We start from the raw sequence: 26,368 nt of genomic DNA on the forward strand, positions 1-26,368 counted from the left end.
TAGAATTTTAATCTGTGCATTCCTATATTCATTATGCGTCTCTGTTCTTCTGTTGTGGGTCTTCTTCTCATTAACAGGTGCATAGTAACTAGGTAAAGTATATACTAGTTTTACTAACCACTGAGCTGATTAACAGCTCTCCTAGGGCTGGCCCGAAAGATTAAAGAACCAATTGGTTACAAAACGGGACCTTTATGGAATCTTAGAGCGAGAAATGAATTTCTATCACCAGAAATACATTCCTCTAACTCTTCATCAGCCGGCCGGAAAACTCCGTCCATCGTCTGAAGCTCAAAACAAAGGGCTTATATCTAGTTTCTAACCTAGACCTGAAAATTAAGTACAAAAGTAGTTTATGCTGGTCAATAAGTTTAGAGTGGAAAAGTGTACAAAAAAAGTACCCTGCACAAGCAGGATGTGAAAATATTGAAAATTGACACAAACGCACAACACTCACTGGTCAAACTAAAATCACCATCAGCTTTCGGATGCAGGAATCTGTTAAGAGTTAAATTTGAAACTTTTTATAGTCCTATTTTTCCAGCAAGTATTGCTTATCAGCATTCATGTATGCACACAAGGTTTGCCTTCCAATTCTTATAGTTTTTATGTCAATTTCCTTATATGAAGACACCAAAATTACCAGGACAAGCAGAGTTTCTTTGGTACCTAATGTGCATGTATGACAACCAACTAGTCTACAATTTTATTTACTTGTATAAAGGTCTGTTCAACTCCAGTGAAAACCACACTAATTTTTTTTATTTATTAAGGTATGTGAAATACAAAAGTTAGAATCTATAAATTTATGGAGCATAAAATATTTTTTTATATCAGTTTCAAAGAAATTACTCAAACTTAATGCCCTGAGCCAGTGGCAACTCTTTAGTGTAATTGATGGTACAAGTAGAGCGTCTCATGTACTGCTTCCACGAATCCGAGCCCGATTCCCTGCCACCACCAGTGTGTTTCTCACCGCCAAATGCACCTCCAATCTCGGCACCGTTGGTAGGAATGTTGATGTTCACAATACCGCAGTCAGAACCCTTGGGACCCAACCACTGCAAACAGATGATCTCTCATTAATGTCAGTTTTCTAATACAGTTGAGTAATTTCCCAAGTTTTCACACTTGCCCAGTAACTATCATAACCTTTCATCATCCTAACCCTGTAAGGGTTGCTGGATAAAGTATTGGCTGTTTGGAATATACTGGAATACAGAATTTTGGCCAAAGGCCAAGTGCTAAGACCTATGAGGTTATCCAGTGCTGAAAGGGAGACTGACAGTAAGTAGGTTTTAAAGGTGTAACAGGAGGAAAACCTTGCAGTTGCACAGGGAAACAATTATCAGAGGGTGTAAAATAAGATGGAAGAAAGAGGGTAGGAACAAGGAACAGTATAAGGAATGAAAGAGGTTGCAGCTTGGGGGCAAAGGGACGCTGCAAAGACCCTAGAGTAATGCCTACAATGCAACATTCGAGGTGCATATGAGAGAACTACCCCCTACAGGGAATTGTGACTTTTGGCAAACTTGGAAGTACTGAAGTCAACTCAAGAGTCAGTTAACTGTTTATAGTGTCTGTAATCTGTCTAGAAAGCACACCTGATTAACTTTATAATTAAAATATTTTCAGGATGTCAAGATTGAAAATATACTAAAAAGTATTCTAAAAAGTAGGAAATATTTGGCAAATATAAAATCAACCTTACTTTCATAGTCTTAAGACTAGATAACTTCAAAATAATATCTGTTTAATGCTCATACAAAGGTTACCATTATCTATTAAAAGGAATATTGGATTTAGAATCATAGAAATCTATATATATGTCAAATTGCCAGGAAATGACTATGGATCCTCACAGGATGCAAATTACAAATTCTGACAGGCTGTTACCATTGCAAAATACAAATTCTGACAGGACTACAATAAAAAATTGGTTTCATACCTTGAAAACATTTCCAAGATTCTGTGTGAAGAGAGAAGAAGAAAGGCCTTGCTTGACCTCATTGTTCCACCTGATGGCCTCATTAACTGAAGAGCACTTAAGAACGTACACAATTGGAGCGAAAGTTTCATGGTGGACAATAGGGGCATCGTGAGAAAGGCCAGTCACAATTGTAGGCTCAACGTAATGGCCTTCACGTTCAATCACTTTGCCACCAAACTCGATCTTGCCTGTTGCAGATTAATTATCCTTTATAAAAGGCTTTAACAAAATGCAAAACAAGTTGAGTAAACTTTAAACAATTACAAAAGAATTGACAAGTTAAGAGTGACTAGTAAATACCAATTTTATATTCAATTTCTAAAAATATTGCACAATATACTTTTAAAAACTTAAGATAAAAATATACAGTACTCTATTCTGTACCAGATCACCATTAACAATTGTCATCTAGAATGACATGCCATAAAATCAAACAAATGAAACAGATACATGAAAGACTCCACAAGCAGCTTGTCTGCCAAAGTTTTCCATACAATGCAGAGGCCATCACCTACCTCCTTGTGCTTGTGCATCCTTGACTGCAGAGAGGTAGCCATCAATGCCCTGTTGAGAATGCATTGGGCCATACAAAACTCCGTCATCAAGAGGGTCACCAATGCGGGGCATGAAATTGCTGTAGGCTTTCACCAAGCGTTGGACTATGGCATCATGGACCTGAAAACCAAAGCAGTTTTAGAAGTTATTGAGCAAACTTACACTAATAAAATAAAAGTACAGTGCTGTAAAAAACCCTTTAAATATGATGAGTATCAAACAAAATTTCAAATTTTCTTATTCTGCAAGCATATGCTTCTCAAGTATACAAGAAAATTTGACAGCTGGGTCTGGCTCAAATGCTTTTCACTGTTAAAATCAAGGGAGACTTAATATAACATTAAAGCCACAAATAAGCCAAGGAGATTTAGACAAGAAACTAGATCAAAGCTCTGGGCTCCACAGACCAGAATCTAAGACCTTAATTTTTGAAAGGGTTTCATCTCTTACCTTTTCATGCAAAATCAATCTGCGTGTGGTGGTGCACCTCTGACCTGCTGTGCCTGCACACGCAAACAAGGAGGCTCTCACAACCATCTCTACGTCAGCATCTTCATCAACAATGATGGCATTATTGCCACCCAACTCCAGCAAGTGTCGACCAAAACGTTCTTGTACCATCAGAGCAACCTATGTGAAAATTAATATTCTATAGAAAAATATGAATTTTTATTTGAGGGAATTTAACAAAACCACAGTCAAACTTTCATAGGGCTGGCCATGCAACATTAAGATAAAAATCCCACCAGACCATGAGGAATGAATTTTGAAAAAGATTCCTTAAGCTGCTGACAGCAGTTGACAACAGAAATCCACTGAAAGTTTTAAGAGGCAAACTAAGGTCTTTTGTGGCACATTCCTTTTGCACAGAAGGGTTTTTGTAAACTTCTTCTCTTCCCTTGGCTCTACAGTTAAAAAGACTAAACCAGTATCTCTATGGATTGCTGTATTCTTATCATTGTGAAAATGTTCAGGACAGTCAAAAATATGAAAAATGAAATAAGAGAAAGGTATTCCTTTGTACTTGTAAATGAGAGATGAAAACTAGATTGAATAAACAGTGCTTCTGGGGCACACAAACAAGATTTCTATTTGATACATAGGTTTAGACTATTTCCTCAAGAGTCTGGTTACTCAGTATTTCAAGGTAAAACAGTATGCTACATCCAATACAATCACAATAATGAGCCTACAAAGAACAAAGTGATCAAAGCAACATAAGTTTAAATTTTTGAAATATGGCTATATTGGATAAACTTACTTTGTTTCCAACATTTGTTGATCCAGTAAATGAGACTAGAGGAATTCTTTCATCTTTGGCAATTGCAGCACCAATCTCAGTACCACCGCAACATAGGGTAGAAATGGCTCCAGGCAAGTTATTCTTTTCCAGGACAGATGCCACAATCTTCGTAGTAGCAACGGATGTGAGGGGAGTGGTTGGTGCTCCTTTCCAAAGGAGGGTATCACCACATACCTGGAGGTGAAAAAGGTCTCCAGTCTCCAACAGGTTCTTAACACTTGAAACTAAAAAACTTGACAACATCCAAATTAATAAACCAAGAAATGCACGATGAATGAAAAACAGACTAATACAACATTCAATCTTTTTCAAAAGCCAATTCTAGGAATGAAAACTTTCATAACTCATAATCAGATAATCTGGAAAAATTTGTTGAAAACACAAACTTCCAGGATAAGTTTTAATTTCACTGATCCTCAAAATGATTTTAAAGCATCTTAACAACCACTTCCAGGAACGAAAACTTTCATAATTGAAAATTAGATAATACTTTTCTGTAAAAATTTGTTAAAAACCACGAACTTCCATGAAAGTTTTAATTTCACTGATCCTTGAAATAATTTTAAAGCATTTAAAAAACCACTTCCAAACAACTCTCACGAATAAACAAAAGGCTTACCATGGCAATAGCACTGTTCCACCCATACACAGCAACAGGGAAATTGAAAGCAGTGATCACGCCTACAACACCCAGAGGATTCCAGTTTTCCATAAGAACATGACCTGGTCTTTCTGAGGGCAGTACAGAGCCACCCAACATTCTGGACAATCCAACAGCAAAATCACAGATGTCAACATATTCTTGTACCTCACCAATGCCTTCTGGTTTGATTTTACCTGAAGCAGAAAGTTAGGAAAGGGTTACAATACGTGTATTTCTATGTCACCATGGCAGGAAATGGGAAAATGTTACTCTCACATCACATGAGCCCAAGAATTACACAACTGGAACAGTTACATGTTATTGCAGTTGATATGAAATTGAATACTTACATAATATCTCCAAAGAAATTACTAATAATCATGAACCCACATGGATTTGTACTGCATGTCTATGAAAGATGTATAATGGTGTGAACATCTGTCAAAGTTCTCATGAATGTGAACATCTGTCAAAGTTCTCATGAATGGTAACTCCGATAAGAGCACTGAAGAAACTGCATTCCCAAGAATTAAAGAATAATCATCAGCAACAGAGACAATAATGATAACAGACCACATACTAACCCATTTCCAAGGACACCAGCTTTCCTAAGGGCTCCAATTTCTCACGAAGTGCTTCTCCAATTTGTCTGACAATCTCTCCTCTGGCTGGAGCTGGCATGTCGGCCCAGACCTGAAAATGGATCAGCCTGTTTTTTAAAATCTTAAAATAATTCTATTTCCTGATGCATAAACCTATGGAAACAGTACATATTTAAAAAGTATATTTCCCAATTACTTTTAATATCAGGACTAATACTGTAGTTACTCTAGTATTTCCTTAAGCAATCATTTCTGACAGTCAAACACTACAATGACTTAAACATGTACTCGGATAGTTTTCTCAAGTGATATGCAAGACTTCAACATTAAATGGAAGAAAATATAATTGACTTTAGTACGGTAAACCTGGTTATACAATATCTAGCATACATAAAATTGTGCAGAACGTAAATAAAACCAAGGAGCAAGCCTATATATTACATACAGTACTCAAGAGACATGAAACGAAGTACTGCAACCGATTTCAATTCCTTTCAGACAATGTGGTTTTATGAAACAGTACCCTGCTGTGACAAAATGGCAAATTTACATAAGATATGCTTCTGCTGGAATCAAGCATAGTTAAAGTTTGAAAACTTAGGTTCCATACTGGCAGTCTCCTTAGTGCAGGGGGGTTGTGGGTAGCCATCCATGCAAACAATAGCCAGAACATCAATTTCTCATCAACAGTAGGTCAATGAGGGGAGGTAGACGTGAGAATATACCAGAAAGACACTGGTTTGAGTATCTAGTTAAAATGCAAATGGCCTATACCTTTCAAATCTGCCACTTGTACATACAATGATAAAAACCTTCATCTTTATATGAGGACTTAGCCTTGGGGGAAGATTTCCCTGGAATTTATGGCTGTTTATGTACCACCCTGAGTGCTACTTTCTCAGTCATGTAAGTGAGCAGTGGTAGCTAGCTCTCTTCTTTTAACTAAACTAACTAAATTTAGTGGCCAGATAAACATACAGGGAGCCTGACAGACAAGTCATACTTAATGCCCCTTGTCAGTCAATGGGATCAAATGGGCATAGGTTCTCTGCTATTTCAGAGGCATACAGTGCATGCTACAGTCCATGATACATACAAAATCCCAACCAGAAACTGCTGCACACCTCTAGATAAATCAACATCTACACTGCCTGTTCACAGGGCAAAATTCTGTTTTTGAATAAAGCAAGCTTAACCTAAGAATTATTATTAGCACAGTTCCAACCCTACTTGGATATGCACAATGCTAGATGCCCAAGAAATGGAGAAATGACCAACCACAAAGCAATAAAAGACAGATAAAAACAACTCCAGTACGTAATTAGAAATTTTTCAATTTGGCCATAATAGGGATAAAAAAAAACTGGTACCGAACCTTACAAATGGAAGGTTACTTAAGAGTTTATTGTAGCATGGTGCATGAATAATGGCACGACCTGAGAGGATCTGGATGCACAGGATCAGAAATATAACAAATTAAAAAGAAATTTGTATTTTTCCTAAACAATACAAACCCACATCATATTATGATTAGGATATCCCTAGGAGCACATGCACACGCTAGCTATGAATAGACTCACTTTGAAGAATACCACTAGCTACTAAAGGTCCATCCAGGACCCCGCAACTCCAGTTGTGAATTAGCTTGAGTTGTGAATTAGCCTGAATGTCGATGTGCCATATGTTCACACATGGCAAGAGAGAGATTGTGCAAAGAGGGGAGGAACAAGGAGGGTAACTTGAATATGATGGTGTTCTGGGTTTGTATTGTTAGGAAAAATACAAATTTCTTTTTAATTTGTTATTTGTTCTGATATGAAAAACAAACCCACAACTTCATATGATTAGGAGACTCAGAGAGGAGGGAGGACAATCTCTCCATAAACAAAATATAGCAAGAAGTGATATAATTTGATAAATGCAAAAATATAATGAACAGTACAGTACTCACTCTTGATTTTCTGGCTTTCCAAGTGACATCTAAGCGGTGTGATGGAGCTGAAGACCCAGCTCTACATCTCTAGCAGAGCTATAGGGCCATTCTCTGTTTACACAACTAGCTGATATCTAAGAGGTGCGAAGGAGCTAAGCCCAGCTCTGTCTTCATATGGAGTTATGAGGCTATTCTCCATTACACTACTTGCTGAGCTGCCACCTCCGGACCCAAAGTGAAGGTGTTGAGGATTTATGCATTACATCTTTTAGGTAGAAAGATGTAAAGGTGTGTGTCTGAAAATGTCAAGCAGACAGTCTCCAGCCATGAAGTTGGAGGGAGACTACTGCTCTAACTCAGCCGTTGTGCTCCTGTTTCAGCAGATTTGGCAGTAGAGACAAATGTCATGGAATGTCTACAAGCAGGTGGAGATCTGTGTACCACACTGCTTGGGGCCACTTTGGAGCTACTAACGTCATCCTTAGACAATGAGAGCTGAAGCACCTGTTGATTGCTCTTCGGATCTGGTTGAATGGAGGGAACACATACACATCCAAGTTGTCCCACTGACGTTGGAATGTATCTTGTATTATGGCTTTTTCATCTGGGACTGGACAGCAGTACAGGAGTAGCTTGCGATTCTTTGATGTTGCAAACAGATCTAGTGTGGGGCCTACCCACAACTTGAACAGTGTTCGCAACTGATTGTTCCAAGGACCATTCTGTTCCCACTATCTGGTCCAACCTGCTCACAGCGTCCACCACAACGTTTTTCTTCCCTGGAATGTATCTGGTGGTCAGAGTCAGTCCCTTGGCTTTTGACCATTCGTGCATCTGAACCGTTAGTTTATTCAGTAGACGGGAATCGTCCCCCCATTTGTTCAAGTATGTGACAACTGAGATGATGCCGCTCATAATGACTGTCTTTCTTTGAAGGTCCTCTTGGAAGTATTGCAGAGCCAACCACGCTGCTTTCATTTCCAGGACATTGATGTGTTTATGACATTCCTTTCCACTCCATTTCCCCAAAACACACCTTCCATTTAGGTGGGCACCCCACCCCCTTCAGGATGTGTCTGAGAACACTAGCATCTCTGGAGTTAACTGGCTTAACTGTACTCCCTGCAAATGCTTTTGTGGATCTCTCCACTGCTGCAAATCCTGTCTGTTCCTCTCTCTAATGGCAATCAGGTCCATTTCTGAGCTTTTCTGATCCTTATCCTTTTCTTTTAAATTTCACTGCAAGGAACATAATGTGGGCTCTGCCCTTCAGTAACAGTTTCTCCAAAGAGATCAGATGTCCTATTAGAATTTGCCAACCCTTCTTCAGTTGGAGCACACTGGATAGGAACCTGTTCAATATATTCAAGAACTTGTCTATTCTTTCCTGTGATGGGAAGGCCTTCAACTTTTGAGTGTTTATCCTCATGCCCAAGTATCTGATGTTTTGAGTTGGAATTAAGTCCAATTTCTTGTAGTTGACCAGAATTTCCAGTGTCTTGCATATTTTCAAGACTAAGTCCCTGTCTCTCCTGGCTTGTTCTGCTATCTGTGCCAGAATGAGCCAATCATCCAAGTATCGTTGTAGCTGAATTCCTCTCTTGTGGGCCCGTTCTGATATCAGTTGAAAGACACTGGTGAATACTTGGGGAGCTGTCGCTAGGCCGAAGCAGAGAACCCTGAACTGACAAGTGATTTTTTCAAGTTCAAAGATAAAACGTAGGAATTTCCTGGAGGAAGGATGCATCAGGATTTGGAGATATGCATCCTGTAGATCCAGAGAGATCATCAAATCTCCTTTCTGATCACTGCAAGAATTGATCTTGGTGTCACAATCTTGAAAGGAGTCACTCAAAAAAATTTGTTTACAACAGGTCTCCAACCCCCTGATGCCTTCTCTATCAGAAAAAGGTGCCTGTAAAAACCTGATGACTTTTCTCCTACTATCTCTACAGCCCCCTTGTTTAGCATGCTCTGAATTTCTTGTTGAAGGGCCCACTGCCTTGGGGAAGTCTTTTCAATAGGAGGGGAACTTAAGAAGTATTGGTGTCAAGAGTGGTTTCTGCTGGAAGGAGAGGGTGTACCCTTTCCTGATAGTCCGTACCGTCCATTTCTCTACACCGGCTTTCTGCCACTCTTTCCACTTGTTCCCCAGACAGCCCCCCACCCTGGTCTGATGAAGTGGATGGGGGAAAATGTTTTCCTCATCTACTGGCACCCCTTGTGCCAATGGCATTACATTTGCCAGACCTGGGGGGAGCAGTGGAACAGTATTATTGCCTTCCTTCTTTTTGCTGTCTAAGATTTGGAGCTTTGACAAAACCTTTGCCAAAAAGGTTGTCCTGCAGATCTAGATTGTCTACCCCGTTTGTTGGAACTGAGAGACTGTCTTTTAGGTGCTGGTCTAACAGAGGACTGTCTACACCAGTTGTTGGAACTGAAAGACAGTCTTCTAGGTGTTGGTCAGACAGAGAACAACAGTAAAATACATCTTGCATCTTCCCTCCTTTCTGCAACTGCCTGATCTAGATGTTCTTGGAGAAAATATCCAGACAAATCCAACCCAGCATTGTTTCTCAGATTCAACCAACTGTCTGGAGAAATCTGCTTTTGTGCTACGGAAAGGAGGAGTCTCTTCTTTTCAAAATTATATTAGCCCACAAATTAACTATAGTCTTCATCATGTACTTCAGGGCTTTACCTGACGGACGGAAGTAGTCTTTCATCACCTACTGCAAATCTTAGATACTGTTTTCTCAGTCAGTTTTAACAATGCCCCTTGACAGCTGTCAAGCCAAGAGGCAGCTCTCAAAATCCTTCCTAATGTTAACTCCACACCATCTCAGCACAGGTGAATTTTGATCCTATCTGACGTAAAAAGTCTAAAGAGGTGTTACCAGACAACTGGGATAGTGTTCCATTAACTATCCAGGGAAGAGAGGCTGGTTTCTCTCGAATGTACAGTAATATTTTGCCTGTCTAGGCAGAGGAGGAGGCAGCAGTTTCTGAGACCTGGAGGCAGCCAAGGAACCTTTTCTCCTACTAAATGAACGTCCACTTCTTTAACTGCCGACTTGACCATCTTAGTTAAAGGAGATGGATGGACCACTTGATTTCTGGACCGGTACCAGTTATCTGCTCCATTGAAGAGTCAGCAAAATCTTTGGTTTCCTCTCTCTCAGGCGCAGGTACTCTAAAATTTTCCATATCATACAGATAAGATTGGCAAACTTTACCCCTTCATCTGGAAACTCATGTGCCAAATGACCAAATTCAGATTCCAAATCTGAAGGACTAAAATGTCTAGATGGTCCAGTCCGTTCCCGATCACCCTTACGTACCGGTGACCAAGAGTCTCAGTTCCTATGTCTCGGTGGGGAAGAGATAGGGGAAACCCAATGCCTCCTCCTACTGTCTGAAGTCCTCGTTGAACAATAAGAGGGTGAACGAGACTGATATCTCACATTTTTCTCTTGAAGGGGACCATGACTAAAAACGAAACCGTTCCCATGATATGGTTCTGCTAAACCTGACTGGTCTAACTCTCAATTCCTCATTCGTATCCCAACTCCCAGAACAAAGGCAGAACCTATTACTGCCTGTCTTGGGCCTCATGGCCCATTCCCCAGAGTTGCCGCTCCTAAACACGTCTTCTTGATGGCTCAGGGAGTGCCAGAACGATCGTGATGGGGAACATCAGACTGAGTTTTAAGTGGAGTACCAACCCAATGTCTGGGATGGCACTTATCTTCATAACATTCAGTCTTGAGGGAATCACCTTGCCGCATTACGCTGCCAGCACCGCAACAGAAGGTGACTAAAGACCATGTGTGATGGGGAGTGTCCGCTTGGTGCCTGGATCTGCAAGGTATCGGCTGACTTTTCTCTCACTCCTTACTACTGGAGGCACTGTGCTGAATCACACTTCTAGAACATGACCAGGGGGTGCCCCTAGAAGTGACAGATAGGTTTCTGTGACGATAGGTAAGGAGTTTCTTGCAGTCTTTAACAAGTCTTGAGGAAGCAACGTGCTGAGCCACGCTCCTGGAACATGATCAGATGCTCTCATATAGGGGAGAAGACAGGTAATTCTTCAAAACAGAGGAAGTGTTACCACGGCATTTCGAAAATCTTGGTGAAAGATCAGAAGAGAACCGAGTTGGCAGAAGCAAATCTCCCTCTCTTCTGACGGTAACCACTGGGACCTAGTTCTGGGCTGGCCAACTCAGAAGAGGCAGCCATCTCTCTGCTCTGCTGGGATCCACTGGTACCCAGTTTGAGGCTAGTCAGGGGACTGCTGCACTCCCTACGCCCGCTCTTACTGTTCTCCATTGTCTTTGCCATGCTATCTGTTGCACTAACACTTTTGATTCCTTTACTGAAGAATATATAGACAGTGCTGATTGCATCTCTTGATGACAGAGTTTCTGATCAGGGGAAGAAATCGACAGGAAATTCCTACCAGGAGTCACGGGTAACCAAGAGGAAGCATAGGTGGTGGGAGAAGGAATGCAGTTAATAGAAGGGGTAGGTTTTTCTATGAAAGACAAAGCAGGTTTCTTCCTCCCCCTCTGTTCACACTTTCCCATTGAGTTGTCCGTGATCCGCACTCCCGACAAGTTAATGTTCGAGAGCAATCTTGTCCTCTGCACTCTGAACATACTGAATGCGGGTTAACAGAGAGAGAGAGAGAGAGAGAGAGAGAGAACAAGAATTTTCTGCAAGCCTTCCCTTTTCCTGTAATACCTGTACATCGACAAGACACTGGCTTCACTGTAACTTTCATGACTGGGGAAAAATGCACAGAAACTTGAAAAAAGGCCTATGTCTAGCAGCAAATAAAAGCAACATCACACATTTGGGGAGAAAAAGTAAACTGCAATCACACACAATCCCCCCAAAAAAACACTGCCTAGCAACGAGATGCGTAACAAAGACCCCAGCCACACAGTGATCTCATGATCTAGAAAAAACTTCTTTCTCTCTCCACAGATAGGAATCCATGGGGAAAACAACACTTTCCACTAAAACATTGGAAAAAAGGAAGACAAGTGGAAAAAGTTAGTCTCATAAAACTCAAACACGCAGAACGTATAATTACCACATCTTGTCAACACAATGGACAAGGAACAATTGGAGTCACAGGGTCCTGGATGGACCTTAAGTAGCTAGTGGTATTCTTCAAAGCGAGTCTATTGATAGCCGTCATGCGCATGCATACCTAGGGACATCCTAATCATGTGATGCTGTGTATCGTAACAAATGAAAAATTTTATACAGCATGTACAGTTGCCTAAATGAAAAATGTTCAAGAGGTTAAAACCAACATCTGGGTAAGGAATTTAACACAACTCATGAATTTATTGTCTAGTAATTAAGATGCAAGTCAGCGGCTGAAGACCAACTTGTGGAAAAACACTGAAAACATGACAGAATAAAGGAATTCAGTTGACACTGGAAGTTACAAGAGCATCACAAGCACCCAGGCCTAAAAAAAAAAAAAAAAAACCTAGGAACACATCACTATTTTCAGGCAATCAGGTTTTAGTCGTTTTTCAAAACTTTGGATAATATGGAAGTTATAGAAATTTGGCAGTAACTGGCTGGACTGGAGCTACCATTCTCCAGAAGCAAACAAAATCCCTTCAAGCCAGCTTACAAAAAATAAAACAAACTACTCGCCTGATAAGTAATAAGGCGTTTAAAATAAAAATATACCATTAGGGTCTACACCTCCATAGGGTAAACGTCAATTTCAAGTAATAAATTTTTACTATCATAACGCCAAAAACTTACTCTAGTTAGTTAATTTTCATGAGAACAAATATGAGACACCAGCAAGTCTCACTGCCCTACTTACTATCAAACACCATCTACCACAAGTATTGCCTTTTCCTTTACACAGGAACCAATGGAGCTGTCTGGTTGTAAGTAAGAGAATTCTACACCAAAGTTTTACCCGAAAGTGTTTTTGATTTAAAAAAAAACTGCATTACAGTATATTCAGTTTCAGCTGCGGTGCTAAACTTTGAAACAATTCTTCCACGTTAAATCAAATACACAACTTTTCCAAAGTTCATAAGCCACTGGTTTCTCCAAATAAACACGTCAGCAGCCATCACTGCACCTATCTTTAATACAATTGAAAAACAGAGAAGGAATAAGTCTTTATTTTGACAACACAATCACCTGAAGAACAGGCTCAACTTCCTTAAACTACTGTGACCAAACCAAAAGTGTAAAACATAAAATTCATTAGTCAGCCTGAAATTTAATAAAAATCGTAATGAGTGTGCAGCACTTCAGGGAACAGCCTGCTCAGTTGTAACCAATGAAGTACATGCACTTACCTCCCATGCTTCCTTCCCTGCCTGTACGCAAGCATTGAGGTCATCCAAGGTGCCCTGCTGGACCTGGGCAATGGGCCGTTTGTTTGCTGGGCAGAAGGATGTTACTGTCTGGAAAGAACATGACTTAATTAGTCACTGAAGCTTTGATACTTATGCAGTTACTATTAACCTACACTAAATGTCATAGGGTAGAGAGTCTGGCTTTCGTAATTATAATACTGATCACTTTGGATAGCTAGGAATCCCTGAGAACCTAATTACTTGACCCTACACATCTGACACTAAGAAAAATTAAGTTTTAAGACTATTTTTTCCATACTGAATACTGAGATGGCTATTGACAGTAATTGAGGTATAAACTTACTTAATACCAGCATTACTATAATTATCAATAATAAAATTAACAGCAGCAGCATCATTAGTAGTAAGTATTATCACTACTAGTAGTAGTAGTTATTGTTGTAGTAGTAGCAGTACATCTAAAGTTGTAAGCTAAGAATGATATAATGCGAAAGTAGCAAGAAATATCTACAAAAATATGGATCTATAATAAACAAAAAGAAATATTTAGCACCTAAAGATGATTATTTAAATCTCTCTCTCTCTTTCTCTTTCTCTTTCTCTTTCTCTTTCTCTTTCTCTTTCTCTTTCTCTCAGCTTGCTAGCTTGAACAACACGGTTAACCCCAGTATTAAGCCTTGTGGGTAAAGGGTTAATATGCGTTAAGGAGTTTAAATTAACTTACATAATTAAGTCGAGGGGACAGTAAACAAATTCCTAATAATTCACAGAAACATTTTAATTTAGGACTAAAATCTGTACAGAAAAAGCCGCCCCCACCCGCCCCACGGACACAGACTCATCACTTTTTCTTTATTAGAAACAAATTTTCCTTGAAGCCGAAGTTCTGAGAGTGGCTGGCAAAAATAGGAGCTGAAACGTATTATGCTCACTGACGTCACGTCATGAAATTGGCGTGATACCATACGAAGTTGTGTCGTCGCCATAGAGAAGAGAGAGGGGTAAAGGGGTCCCCATTTTAAATGGTTCAATTGGTGGAATGAGGGTCCCTTGGGAGTACCGTTGGAAGGGCGTCGTAGAGAGAGAGAGAGAGAGAGAGAGAGAGAGAGAGAGAGAGAGAGAGAGAGAGAGAGAGAGAGAGAGACTCCTTGTAACATATACAAAGCTTTTATCTCAAGCTTTTCTCATATCGCATGCGATGCAGAGATGCCCTTGGCAAACCATCAATTGAGCATGGACTTATCGCTGCCAAGCCACAGAGAGAGAGAGAGAGAGAGAGAGAGAGAGAGAGAGAGAGAGAGAGAGAGAGAGAGAGATAATTTTATATACATTTACCTCAAATTCTTATCACGAGCTTGCAACAAATTACACGTGGGGCTGCATATATGTCCAGCTCGGAGAGAGAGAGAGAGAGAGAGAGAGAGAGAGAGAGAGAGAGAGAGAGAGAGAGAGAGAGAGAGAGAGAGAGAATTCTAACAATAACCACTCGGCTATTTAAAGCGTTTCTGAACGAACTTAATTACTACCTAAATAAAGTTGTTTATTTGTTACACTGTCGTCGTAATTTGCATAATATACATATGACACGACAAACACTAATGAGAATCATATCAAATAACAGCTAAATATAACCGGGGAAAAACAAATTAAACAAGTAAATGCTCCGCCCTCGGTTGTACGCGCCCCTAGAAACAACCAATCAGCTGTTCTTTCCAAGACTTCGGGTGATCCCTTGACCAATGGGAACAAAGATGTCATTTGGCATGTGGACAACACCACATTTCCCACGAGATACATAAATAAAAGTAACGAGATAAATAAATAAAAATAATGACAGTTGACCTTGGAATTAAAACTAATTCTAAAAGGGTCCAAAGTTTGCACAGATAACAGAATAAAGTAATTTATAACTTATAAGATAAAACGAACACCGTTGGCTTAGCTATGGTAGTTTCACTAACATCACTTGTAAGGTTTCGTCTAAAATTAACTTAATGCTGTTACACAATAACCCCAGCGCGGCTCTTTTTTATTCACACAAATTACTAAGAAAACATGTCAGAGAATAATTTAATCGTATTCAAAACTACTGCCAAGAAAATACTGTACATACGAACACTTGCAGCAAAGTTAGACGAAGCAAAAGATTTTCCTCTATTTTCGGCTCTTACCTCTCCGTTAGCGAACCATTGCCCGTTGTAGACTCCCTTATTGCTCTCTCCGAGTCCCAGCTCCTTCAGGAAGGCGTACTTGGGCTCGTTGATGAGATAACCGGCGGAAGACATGGCTCTTGCGAGGAGTAAAGGGAACCGTGGGACCGCCGATGGTAGCCGGGCCAAGAGAGGAGCCATGCCGGGTTAAGCCGCTGTGAGACGCCTGCTTCGACTCCCGGGACTGAATGGCCAAGTGGAGCTGCTACACAGTGCCACAAAGTTAATTTTTGGTCGATGGCCAGATGCCTATTTAAGCCGAATAATAGAAGCCTAAATGCTAAACGCTTTGGGCGTTACTTGAGGGAAAAGTTTCTTGTTCATTTCAAGGCTGTAATGAAGAATATGAGGGAAAAGTTACAATGTTTACCTTGGCCGTAAAATCTGTCGACGGCAGGTTTTTTGAATAAAGGAAACTGATAACTGTTATAATCGCCCGAGTTACAGGGACTTGGTTGTTTGTCGCGTCTGTTGGAAGTTTGTTATAATAGGGAATCACTTTATGTCGCATTTGACTTTAAATTGATAATTATTGATTAACTGCAACAGAGTGGCCAGTCAATGACTAAATTTAGTAAGTGGAAACTGATGGTTACCTAATGGAAAATCGAATTCCTCTCTCTCTCTCTCTCTCTCTCTCTCTCTCTCTCTCTCTCTCTCTCTCTCTCTCTGTGTGTGTGTGTGTGTGTGTGTGTGTGTGTGTTAAATAGACAGACAATACTTAAATCTTTAACAAAGTGAACTGCAGAAATGTTTGCTTTTATACAGTTTTTAATTGTTAATATGAGGTTTAAAAACCACTAATGTATTCTAGAAACATGGTTAAGAGAAGATAGTGTATAATTCGAACTGTTTAAAATGCAGTCTATTGCGAAGCAATTCGCGAATATGCATGCTAAAAACGCAATATATGAACATCTGCGTATTTCAAGCAGGTGTTCATAAATTACGTTTTTTGAATGCATATTCGCCAGTTGCTTTGTAATAGACTGTTACAGAGGGGATAGTATGAAATATATATATATATATATATATATATATATATATATATATATATATATATATAGTTTTGTACTATCCTTCTCTGTAGCAGGCCAACCAACGTGTCGTAAGCTGTGAAGATCACATAGCTACCATGAGCATTAGTGAGTCTATGCAACACATCATCTTATATTACATAAGACTTTAAGTAACTTCGTAAACGGGCAGGAATCTTACAGTAATGGAGGGGGGAAGGAGAGAGAGAGAGAGGAATCATACCACATCAACGGGAAATATGTAGAGCCTCTTTCTTCAATCAATTACTTTGGCTTTGACTGATCAAATGTCTATCACTGATATTACATCTCCAACCAACTCTTCCAGTAGCGAAAGGAAAACATGATTGTCGTACGACAGAAAGAGCAAGTTTGGGAACAGGTCAGTGTGACGCAGTTATCAAATTAAAGAAAAAAAAAAAGAAGGTACTTCCAACGTAGTTAGGCCTAACCTACCACAAGGGGAGCATTCCCCTCGCGGCACAAACAAAATGTTGCCACGTCTCACTTTTCTGCTCCCCTCAGACAGACAAACTTCTCTCTTTCTCTCCCTCCTTTAAGTGTAGAGTCAGAGGGTATTACGAAACATGCGGGGCATGTGGTGTCTAAAAATCAACATTCCCTCTCCCCAGGGCCAGACTACCCTTCCCCACTAGTGGGGCATTGGCACTGGACAAGCCAAGGTCAGCCTATTGCCAACTACCCTGACAGTGGCTTCAGATGATGGTAAGGTTTTAGCTATTAATTTTATTTTTCTGATGTAGCCTACTTTCTGGAAATCATTTCTTTTTTGTGTGTTTAGGAATGCTATTACTGCTAATTAGGCAAGAAATTTCTATTACATAAAACGTATGCGGAAATTTTACGAGACGCCAATGTAAATTTGGAAAATTCCACATGGTCTGTGTCGTTTCAGAATACCATTCAGTCGTTTGCTTATTGACTTGTTTGCTTGCATTTACTCTCTAAGTAAAATAAACTTACTTTTTATAAAAGATATTTTCGTAACGTAAAACATTGCTTTCATAAAATACTACTCAGTATGACCACAAAGAACACATACGTCATTACTATTGGCTAGCGAGGGGAACGCACAAGGCATACTACTGTGACATCTTCTTATGACGTCACAGTGACGTCATAGACGCAGTGCCAAGTGGTCTTTTTCTGTCACTTATTTTGTGAACGTCACATACATAATTAATATAAGGCTTCTGACAACAGTCTCCTTTTTATTTTGTGCTTAAATCTCGTTACATTTTAGTAACTTGGAAGTTATTCTTGAAGTCGAAACTTCCAAAACTTTCAACAAATTATGATAATTTAATTGTGTCCATATGTCTTCTGGGATGATAATGTATGTCTCCATGTAAGCATAGAGAGAGAGAGAGAGAGAGAGAGAGAGAGAGAGAGAGAGAGAGAGAGAGAGGGTTGTTTTTCATATTCCAACGGCCGTGTAGATGCTTTATTCCGATTTCTGTCTCATATATATATATATATATATATATATTAGCCAGGCTATAATTTGAACTGTTAAATTTGCCCGATCCTGCAAGCAAAATAAGACAATGACAGTAACAATAATGCTAGTTGTTTTCACTGTAAAAAATGAATAAAATAAAACAAGATAATTAAGGCGCAGATCTGGAGCCTAGACGTGAATTTGCAAACTTAAATATGGGAAGGTGGAGAAAATAAAAAGTAGGGAACCTCTCTCCCCTACATATGGCCTTTCCTACCACCCCCACACACACACACGCACACAGTACCAGTCCAAGTCGGGACGATGATGATGATGATGATGATTATTATTATCATTATTATTATTATTATTATTATTATTATTATTATTATTATTATTATTATTCAGAAGGTGAACCTTATTCATACGGAACAAGCCCACATAAGGGGCCATTAACATGAAATTCAAGCTTCCAAATAATATGGCGTTCATTTGAAAGAAGTCGTAGAAGGTACAGAGAAATACAGAAAGAGGAGATCAGTTATTGGAAAACCAGATAAATTAACAAAGTAATAAATAAAGAAAAATGGAAGTAAAATATCAAAATACAAGTTGAATCGTGTTAAGGTAGTACTAATGCATCGCACCTTCTCTTGAACTTCTGAAGTTCCACATCCTCTGAGAGAATGCTAAAGAAAGCGTTGAACCACGAAAGAACTTCTGAAAATTAAAATCACCTTATTACCGAGTAAAATATACAGTTGTGTCTTAGAACAACACCATTTGATCGGAGTTACAACAGAAAATTATTTCTTGTTGCAACAGTTGACAAAAAAGTTTGCCTCCGTACGGTACTTCGTAAGCAAATTTGTCTTATTACAATAAAAAAAAAGTATCTTTTTCATTTCCGGTTCCATTTCTGTGGAGGAAAATTTGTGACCTTTCAGATTTTCCCACTTAATAATAATAATAATAATAATAATAATAATAATAATAATAATAATAATAATAATAATAATAATAATAATAACCGCCACTCCTCATTATATGTAATGGGGATTAAAATCCATTGCCATTTTGATTTTCTGATATATAAAAACTAACAGCTTAACTTTCGAGAGCTGAACAGGCCGTCTATAGCTCTCAGTATAGATTTAGATATTATTACTGGGGGTGTGGGGAAGAATACTGTAATTTGAATAATGTGGGCTTTTGTTCCATTTTCGATTACTGTATGAATAGGCTACAGGAAGGAAGGAAGGAAAGGAATTTTTGAAATCTTCCTGGTTTTTTTTTTTATTAGATGGAGACGAAAGCGTTTTCATCGATGCGCTTTTCTCTTTGACTGGTGTCTGATGAAGACTTTTAATGGAGATGGAGAGATTTTCAACGATTACAATTTAAGCATTTGGTCGCTGTCTAATAAATAGGCCTATCTTTGACGGAGGGGAGAATCAATCAGACTTGCTTTTCTTTTTTTGTCCAATGAATAATATTGATGGAGAGGGTTTATGTGAAGCATGTGTATCTTTCTCCTTTGTTTAGTATTAAAGAATGCTTTTGATTTGGGGGTACTTTAATCCCATCGGCCTAATCGCTAATTTCTTTTTTAACAGTGGATTTCGCAACCATGAAGTCTAAAAACTGGTTAATGAAACTATTGCTGAAGTAAGCTTGGAGCATAGGCTATACTATCATCATCACGTAAAATTTTCAAAGTGGTCACCATTGGCTGATCCGTAATGCTCCTCTCTGCAATAAGGAACTCGTACTTTTTCAAAGAATTTCTGGTTTCTTTTCAATGTGCTGAGAAGCTTCCATTATTCTCTGCGGAAGTTTCTGTTTGCTGTTAACGTCCTTCTTGTATACTAGCGACTTCAAGTGCCCACAAAGATAATAATCCAGCGGTGTTAGGTCTGGCGATCTTGCAGGCCAGTTGCGCGGTCCTCATCCTCGGCCTAACCACCTTTCAGGAAATGTCCGGTTAAGGTGCTGCCTTATGCGTTGTCAATGCAACGGCTGAATCGTCTGTAGCCTGGCGGCTCCCAGTTTGCCCTCATTCCCATTATATCAAATCAGAAGGTTTTCAATGAAACACATACAGCCGTAGACGTGTCATTGAAAACCTTCTTATTTGGTATAATGGAAATGAGGGCAAATTGAGGAGGCTAAGCCTCGCTGCTACAGACGCTTCAGCCGTTGCCTTGACAACGCACCTTTACTTGGTTACTTAAATGGGCTGGTGTTCCGTCATGCTGGAAATGATTAATCGGCGTCGTGAAGCTAGAGGAACATCTCCCAGGAGTAAGGGGGAGATGAGCTGTCAAAAATCTGGCATAAGCTTACCCGTTAACACAATCTTTGAAGATGTGTGAGCCGATCAAGCGACCATCAATAATGCTACACCAGGCATTAACTTAAAACATTTTTATCTATTTGTTAATTTATTAATTTTTTCTTTTTTTAATAAGTGGGATCTCTCCTTTCTGCATTTCCCTTTACCTTCTCTTACACCATAATATTCTTTGGAAGCTTGAATTTCAAGACACTGGCCCCTGTGGGCTTGTTCCAAATGCATAGGGTTCATCTTAATAATAATAATAATAATAGTCAATGGCCACTGTGGTGGGCTTATTCCATATGAATAGGTTTCATCTGAATAATAATAATATGCAGGGAGTAGACCTTCTTTGATGCATGTTTTGCTGAAAGTAATGGAAATTTTCAACGAATTGATCTTATACAGGGTTTTTTCAATTCTGATAATTCGTTTTTCTGGTTCAGCTAGGTTGTTGAGTAGAATTCCAAAAAGTTAAATATATCTTAGTTTAACCAGACCACTGAGCTGATTAACAGCTCTCCTAGAGAGGGCTGGCCCGAAGGATTAGATTTATTTTACGTGGCTAAGAACCAATTGGTTACGTAGCAATATTCATACTTGTCTAAATTGGGATATTTGTCAAAGATTGTATTTGTTTATATATCTTGTATATTATGTAGTCTTCATAATAGACAAGATATAAGCAAATATAATTTTGACAAATATCTAATTTAGACAAGTATGAATATTGAGCCAGAAAAATGAATTATCAGGAAAATTGAAAAAACCCTGTATAAGATCAGTTAGTTGAAAACTGCCATCACTTTCAACAAAATAATAATAATAATAATAATAATAATAATAATAATAATAATAATAATAATAATAATAATATGTTGGATATTTAATTCTAACTTTTTTTTGTGAGGAAAGTATGTAAAGAAACATGAAACTACATTGGACTGAAACATTCTTTTATGTAGCCTTTCTCGCGGGACATGCATACTAACAGAATCTGAGTTTCTCTGTCTTCAAGAATCAGTAGTTCTCGACCTTTTTTGACCCATGCACCTTTTCACCATATGTCAGAATGTCATCCCACCCCCACCTTTCCAAAATTGTCTGCCTTAAAAGATGCATTCCAAATAATATGCATATAATACTAAAAATCCTTGGTCGCCCCGCCCCATCGGTTAAGAACCACTGTTTTAGATTATTCCAGCAGAATTACCAGAAGGAAGACACTTGCCTAGTTAACAGAAAAAGTGACAAGGTGGGAGTTAAAAGTAATGTAGTAATTAATTGATAATAGTCGGTTAAAAATGAGTTTAGTAACATTTTAACTTTTTAGGTTCTTATTGCAGAAAAGGGTGATGTTAAATATAGCTTTGCACCTAATACGAACATTGTGTAGTGTGGCCGCAACCGTGTTTGTGAAGTGATCGCTTAGGAACCAGGAACCAAGTCTAGAAAGTTTGAGCTTTTTATTAATTGCGTTGATGAGTCTTTTATTTATTTTATTATGAAGTTTATTGGCCGTTATGGGCCAAAAATATATATTTTTAGACATTTATCGTCCATATTTCTAACTCGAACTGTAGGAAATGGTCCCAAAGCAAAATGGGTGGTATCTTTCTATAATTTTCCGGTGGTTTTAGCTTGTTTGCGAGCCTTTAAATTTAAATACCTTTGATTTATGAAAATATATTATTTATTCCTGACAAATATTACAGCAAAATAAATCGGAATGCCTTAATTAACTTCGGATTTCATATTGATTTTTTCTACCTTTGCACGAAAACTAGAGCGTAGTGCGATATAGCATAGGAGGGCTATCTTTTTAATATTTTGTGTGATTTTAGGGTGTTCGTGCGAGCTTGCGCTTAAACAAATTTAATCATTATAATTATTATTAATTAATCGCTATATCTGTTACAACTCATTGAGTCGGAATACCTTTATCATCTTCGGAATTCGTTTTAATTTTCCAGACATTCCGAAAGTGTATTCCCCGCGTCTTCTCTCGTTACGTAGCAACCATTTGCACAGCGTGACGTCACAGTATGTTTACATCTTGTTTCAAAGAAACCGTTCAAAAGTGACCGGAGAATTTTGACTGTTTTTACCGTTATTTCCTCACAAATTGAATATATGTCAACTTTCACGTGTGCATAAGCATGGCTGGATTAAATCAGGATATTGAAAATATTATTAAAATGGCGTATTAAAGTGATATGACCAAAATCGCCGTGTTGGAGGAGACGGGAAACCGGGAGCCTTAAGCGGCGAAGTCGCTCAGTCTATCCCCAGCAGATAGCATAGAAAGGTTAACCATCATGTTGTCCGAACTGAATGTTATTTGTGCGTTAGAAGCAGAGGGCTTACTGAAAGAGCCAACTCGTCGTAAACACTGGATTCACCCATTTAAAGCAGAACGAGAAACCAGTAAAAGATTTGAAAAGTTTCATGAGAATATACGAAAATGTGACGAAAGGTTTTTCGAGTATTACCGAATGTCTAAAGCTTCTTTTGATGAACTGCTGGAAGTGCTGAGGCCTCGTATCTCGAAGCGAAATACAAAGTTTCGAAGATCAATATCTCCAGAAGAAAGATTAACGATTACACTAAGGTGAGTAGAAAAAATAAATATAATTACGTGATTTATTCAGACCGGAAAAAATGGTAATGTAATACAGTAACTACAGTATATTATAATAATTCAAACCCAAATAGAAGAATCAAATGTAAAAATAAAATATTCCTTGAATTCTGAAAAACTATTTCATAATCGAAGCAAGTAGATGTTTAGTAAGGAGATTGAGGAGACACCACGTCAATCATTTGAAAGTCCTGTGAAGACGTGGATTGGGTATCTGTGGTGCCATGATGGACAGGAGTTGGTGATTGCATAGAGGATCCTTGTGCAGGAGATGGTGCTTCCACAGGAGATGGTGCCTGCATGTGAGCTGATCCCTGCATTTGAGCTGGTGCCTGCATTTGATGAAATGATGCCTGGGTAAAATTGCAGTAAAAGGCAACACGGCCAAATGGCAAGGAAATACACTTTTCTAGGTCATTTTGATGTGTTCGCACAAATTTCACATTAAAATTCGTCGGAAATTGATAGTTTCTTAGAAATACCTGGATTATTTTCGGAGCGCCTACAGTTTAGGTGGCCAAGGCTGTGGTGTAGGTTCCGTCTAGGAAACTGGCGGACGAATACAAACAAGACAAGCTTTTCCTGTAGTCCCAGGTCCTGACCTAACCAGATGTAACCAACCTAACCTAACATAGGGCAGCATGCCCTAACCCGGCCAGGGGGGCTTCGCCCCCCTGGACCCCCCCAGAAAGCGTGAGGCCGCTGGGTCGCAACTACTTAGCTTGGCGGAGTTATTGTAGCGCGGGGAGAAGGTGTTACGCAGCCTGGCAACCGAAACTGTAAACTACCCTTATTTTCTCCCATTTAACAATTTTAGGGTTCTGATACTGGCGGTGCATGTGTTTGTTGTCGGCCAAATGGAATGCCCCTTCACCAAGTTTAGTACTGGCCCAGGGGGGGTTGGGTACCCATAGTTGAGTGACCAGTTAGGGTTAGGGGCTGTGACCTGGGTACTTCTGTGAGAGGTTAGGTTAGGTTGTGTGGGTTTCACTGATAAGGAAATATGTTATTCTGATTGATTTTGATGTGTTAAGCACGAATTTCACCTTGAATTTCGTCGGAAATTGATGGTTTTTGGTCCACTTATGTACATGGAGTTAGCTCCAAAACCGTTAATTTCCAACGAAATTGAAGGTGAAATTCGTACTAAACACATCAAAATCAGTCAGAAAAACATATTTCTTTGTCATTATGACGTGTTGCCTCTTACTGCAATAATACCGATGCCTGCATATGAAGTGGTCCATGTACATGTAATGGTGCTTGCATATCACTGCTTGACATAGAAGCAGGATACCTTTGAAAATGATAAGAGGGATTCATTACAGACTGCTGAGATGAAATATAGGGTACTTGAGGTAATTGACCTGGCTGTAAGTTCTGTGATTTTTTTCGTCGGATGCTTTGAAAGAATTGAAGAGTCAGCAGTCTGAAATCTATTTTCTCATCATCATTAAGTTGCTTGTAATCAGGAATGGTAATTCTATATAGTAGCTCCATGCCTGTTTTTACCTTTTCAACTGGTTTTTTCTACACTTTTAGGGGTTCTGATACTGGCGGTGCATCTGTTTGTTGTCGGCCAATTGGAATGTCCCTTCGCCGTCTTTAGTACTGGCCCGGGGGCAGTTGGGTACCCATACGTTAACAAGTTATTGCACTTGCCAGACGGGATATGAACTGTTGGAAACAGACGTACCCATGCTCTGTCTTGTGAAGGTCGTGCATGGAAACCCCTTGTTGGATGGACTGCGGGGGTTAATTACAGGTTAATTAGACTCGAGTGCCAAAATGAAAGGTAAATTCATAATTATCAACCAAAAAAATGTAGAAAAAGTCAAGTTATAGTGCCGTCGGCAACGCGGAGCTACCCTATAGTTCTACCACAGGAAGAATGGATATTAAAAATGATTTGTCTGGATCTTCTTTCTGTTTGGAGCTTTCATCCATTTTCTTCAGCAGTACATTCTGGAAAGGTGTGAGATTAGCTTTGGCATGATGACGGTACTCAGTTCGTTGTTTTTTTTTTTTTTTTTTTTTTTCACAGACACTTGTAGCAAGACCTTCGTCACTGTCATCACCCTCACTTCTCGCCCTCTCCTGGTGTTCCTCTTCATCTGTATCTTCTGCAATGTTTCCCGAAGTATTCCATTTTGTTCATGAGACTTACCTGTCAGATATATATATAGCTGTATTCTCCGAAGTCCGACAGAATTTCAAAAAACTCACGGCACACGCAGTGGGGCCAGGTAGTTAGTACCCATTCCCGCCGCTGGGAGGCGGGTATCAGGAACCATTCCCGTTTTCTATTCAGATTTTTCTCTGTCGCCGGTACTGTCAACATCTGTTTTCAGTACCTCCGTCTTTGGATTTAAATAAAACTCGTTATTTTTCACTTAAGTATTCGATTTGACTTTTGGTTTTTATCACGGCTGCATCGTGATTGGATTGTGAATTGGCATGCGCTTTTGTGGACTGTTTTTTGGATTTGATTTTGATTGCTCTTTGAATGGTGTCTGGATCTAGTTCTGCTAGCTTCAGAGTATGTTGTGTGAATGAGTGTAAGGTGAGGCTACCAAGACTTGGTAGATCCTCACACTGTATGCATGAGGTGAATATTAAATGATCGCTGCAAGGAGTGTGAGACTTGCCGGATGCAAGCTGGAAGGTGTTTGTTGCCTATATCCGCAAGTTGGAGTATGATAGGATCTGGAGGTCTTCCTCCAGGATTGCTAGTAGAGTAAGGATATTTATTCCTCTCCTGTAAACCCGAGCTTCTCGGAGGGAAAGCAATTAGATCCAAATTTAAGACAACAATTTGGAGCGGAAGGTGATACTTTCGCCTAATTTATTTTTGTCAAGTACTTGCTTCGGCAGTACTTATACTAAAATTGGAACGTTACAAATTATAAACACCATCCGTGCTCTGGAATCGAAAGTGATTTCTCTTTAAAGTGCAGTAAGTGTTGTGATCCCCCTAGTGCAGTGGAGGGGGCGTCAGATCGGCCATATAATGCCTCTAGGCCTGGACCTCTGTCGGACTCCCAGGACTTTGGGAGTGGGCAAGTCGAAAGCCTCAAGAGGGTTACGGACCCCCACCGATCTGGCGTCCCTTCGGCAGGACCTGTTGACGCTTCCCAGGCTGCCAAGGATCGTGCGCGTGCACGTATCCTGAAGGACTGCTTCTCGTCCTCTCAGATCGGGCCCATAACGCTTCTAGGCCTGGACCTCTGTCGGACTCTCAGGACTCAGGGAATGGACATGTCGAAAGCCGCAAGAGGGTTAC

At 39.5% G+C, this 26,368-nt stretch overlaps 2 protein-coding genes across 7 annotated transcripts in view; one reads left to right on the plus strand and one right to left on the minus strand.

Annotated features, from left to right (window-relative positions):
- Nucleotides 1–752: 752 nt before the first annotated feature.
- Aldh7A1 (aldehyde dehydrogenase 7 family member A1) lies at nucleotides 753–17,224 on the minus strand. Its single transcript, XM_067089690.1, has 10 exons — nucleotides 17,153–17,224; nucleotides 15,569–15,938; nucleotides 13,377–13,484; nucleotides 5,076–5,184; nucleotides 4,468–4,685; nucleotides 3,807–4,022; nucleotides 2,996–3,175; nucleotides 2,506–2,665; nucleotides 1,949–2,178; nucleotides 753–1,061 (listed from the first exon to the last, which is right to left on the minus strand). The coding sequence occupies exons 2-10, from the start codon at nucleotides 15,746–15,748 to the stop codon at nucleotides 849–851; spliced, it is 1,614 nt and encodes a 537-aa protein (XP_066945791.1). The 5' UTR covers nucleotides 15,749–15,938; nucleotides 17,153–17,224; the 3' UTR covers nucleotides 753–848.
- Nucleotides 17,225–21,831: 4,607 nt separating this feature from the next.
- The window catches only part of LOC136830294 (uncharacterized), a 30,107-nt gene continuing 25,570 nt past the window's right edge, over nucleotides 21,832–26,368 (plus strand). For all 6 annotated transcript variants that reach the window (XR_010850631.1, XR_010850629.1, XR_010850633.1 and 3 more), the window contains exon 1: nucleotides 21,832–23,055. Coding sequence is in view for 2 of the 6 variants with exons in the window: in XM_067089693.1 (XP_066945794.1) it covers nucleotides 22,763–23,055 (293 nt within the window). In the remaining 4 variants the exon portion in view is untranslated. The remainder of the gene's footprint in view (nucleotides 23,056–26,368) is intronic.

Source organism: Macrobrachium rosenbergii, chromosome 46 (genome assembly GCF_040412425.1).
Source record: "Macrobrachium rosenbergii isolate ZJJX-2024 chromosome 46, ASM4041242v1, whole genome shotgun sequence".
Taxonomy (NCBI): Eukaryota; Metazoa; Arthropoda; class Malacostraca; order Decapoda; family Palaemonidae; genus Macrobrachium; species Macrobrachium rosenbergii.

What these genes read in the sequence shown, in the direction of transcription:
- Aldh7A1 (XM_067089690.1), bottom strand. Translation starts at nt 15,748, where the DNA reads ATGGCTCCTCTCTTGGCCCGGCTACCATCGGCGGTCCCACGGTTCCCT. An exon ending in AATGGTTCGCTAACGGAGAG is followed by an intron (nt 13,485 to 15,568) that starts GTAAGAGCCGAA and finishes TGTTCTTTCCAG; the next exon opens with ACAGTAACATCCTTCTGCCC. An exon ending in GCTGGTGTCCTTGGAAATGG is followed by an intron (nt 4,686 to 5,075) that starts GTTAGTATGTGG and finishes TTTCTGCTTCAG; the next exon opens with GTAAAATCAAACCAGAAGGC.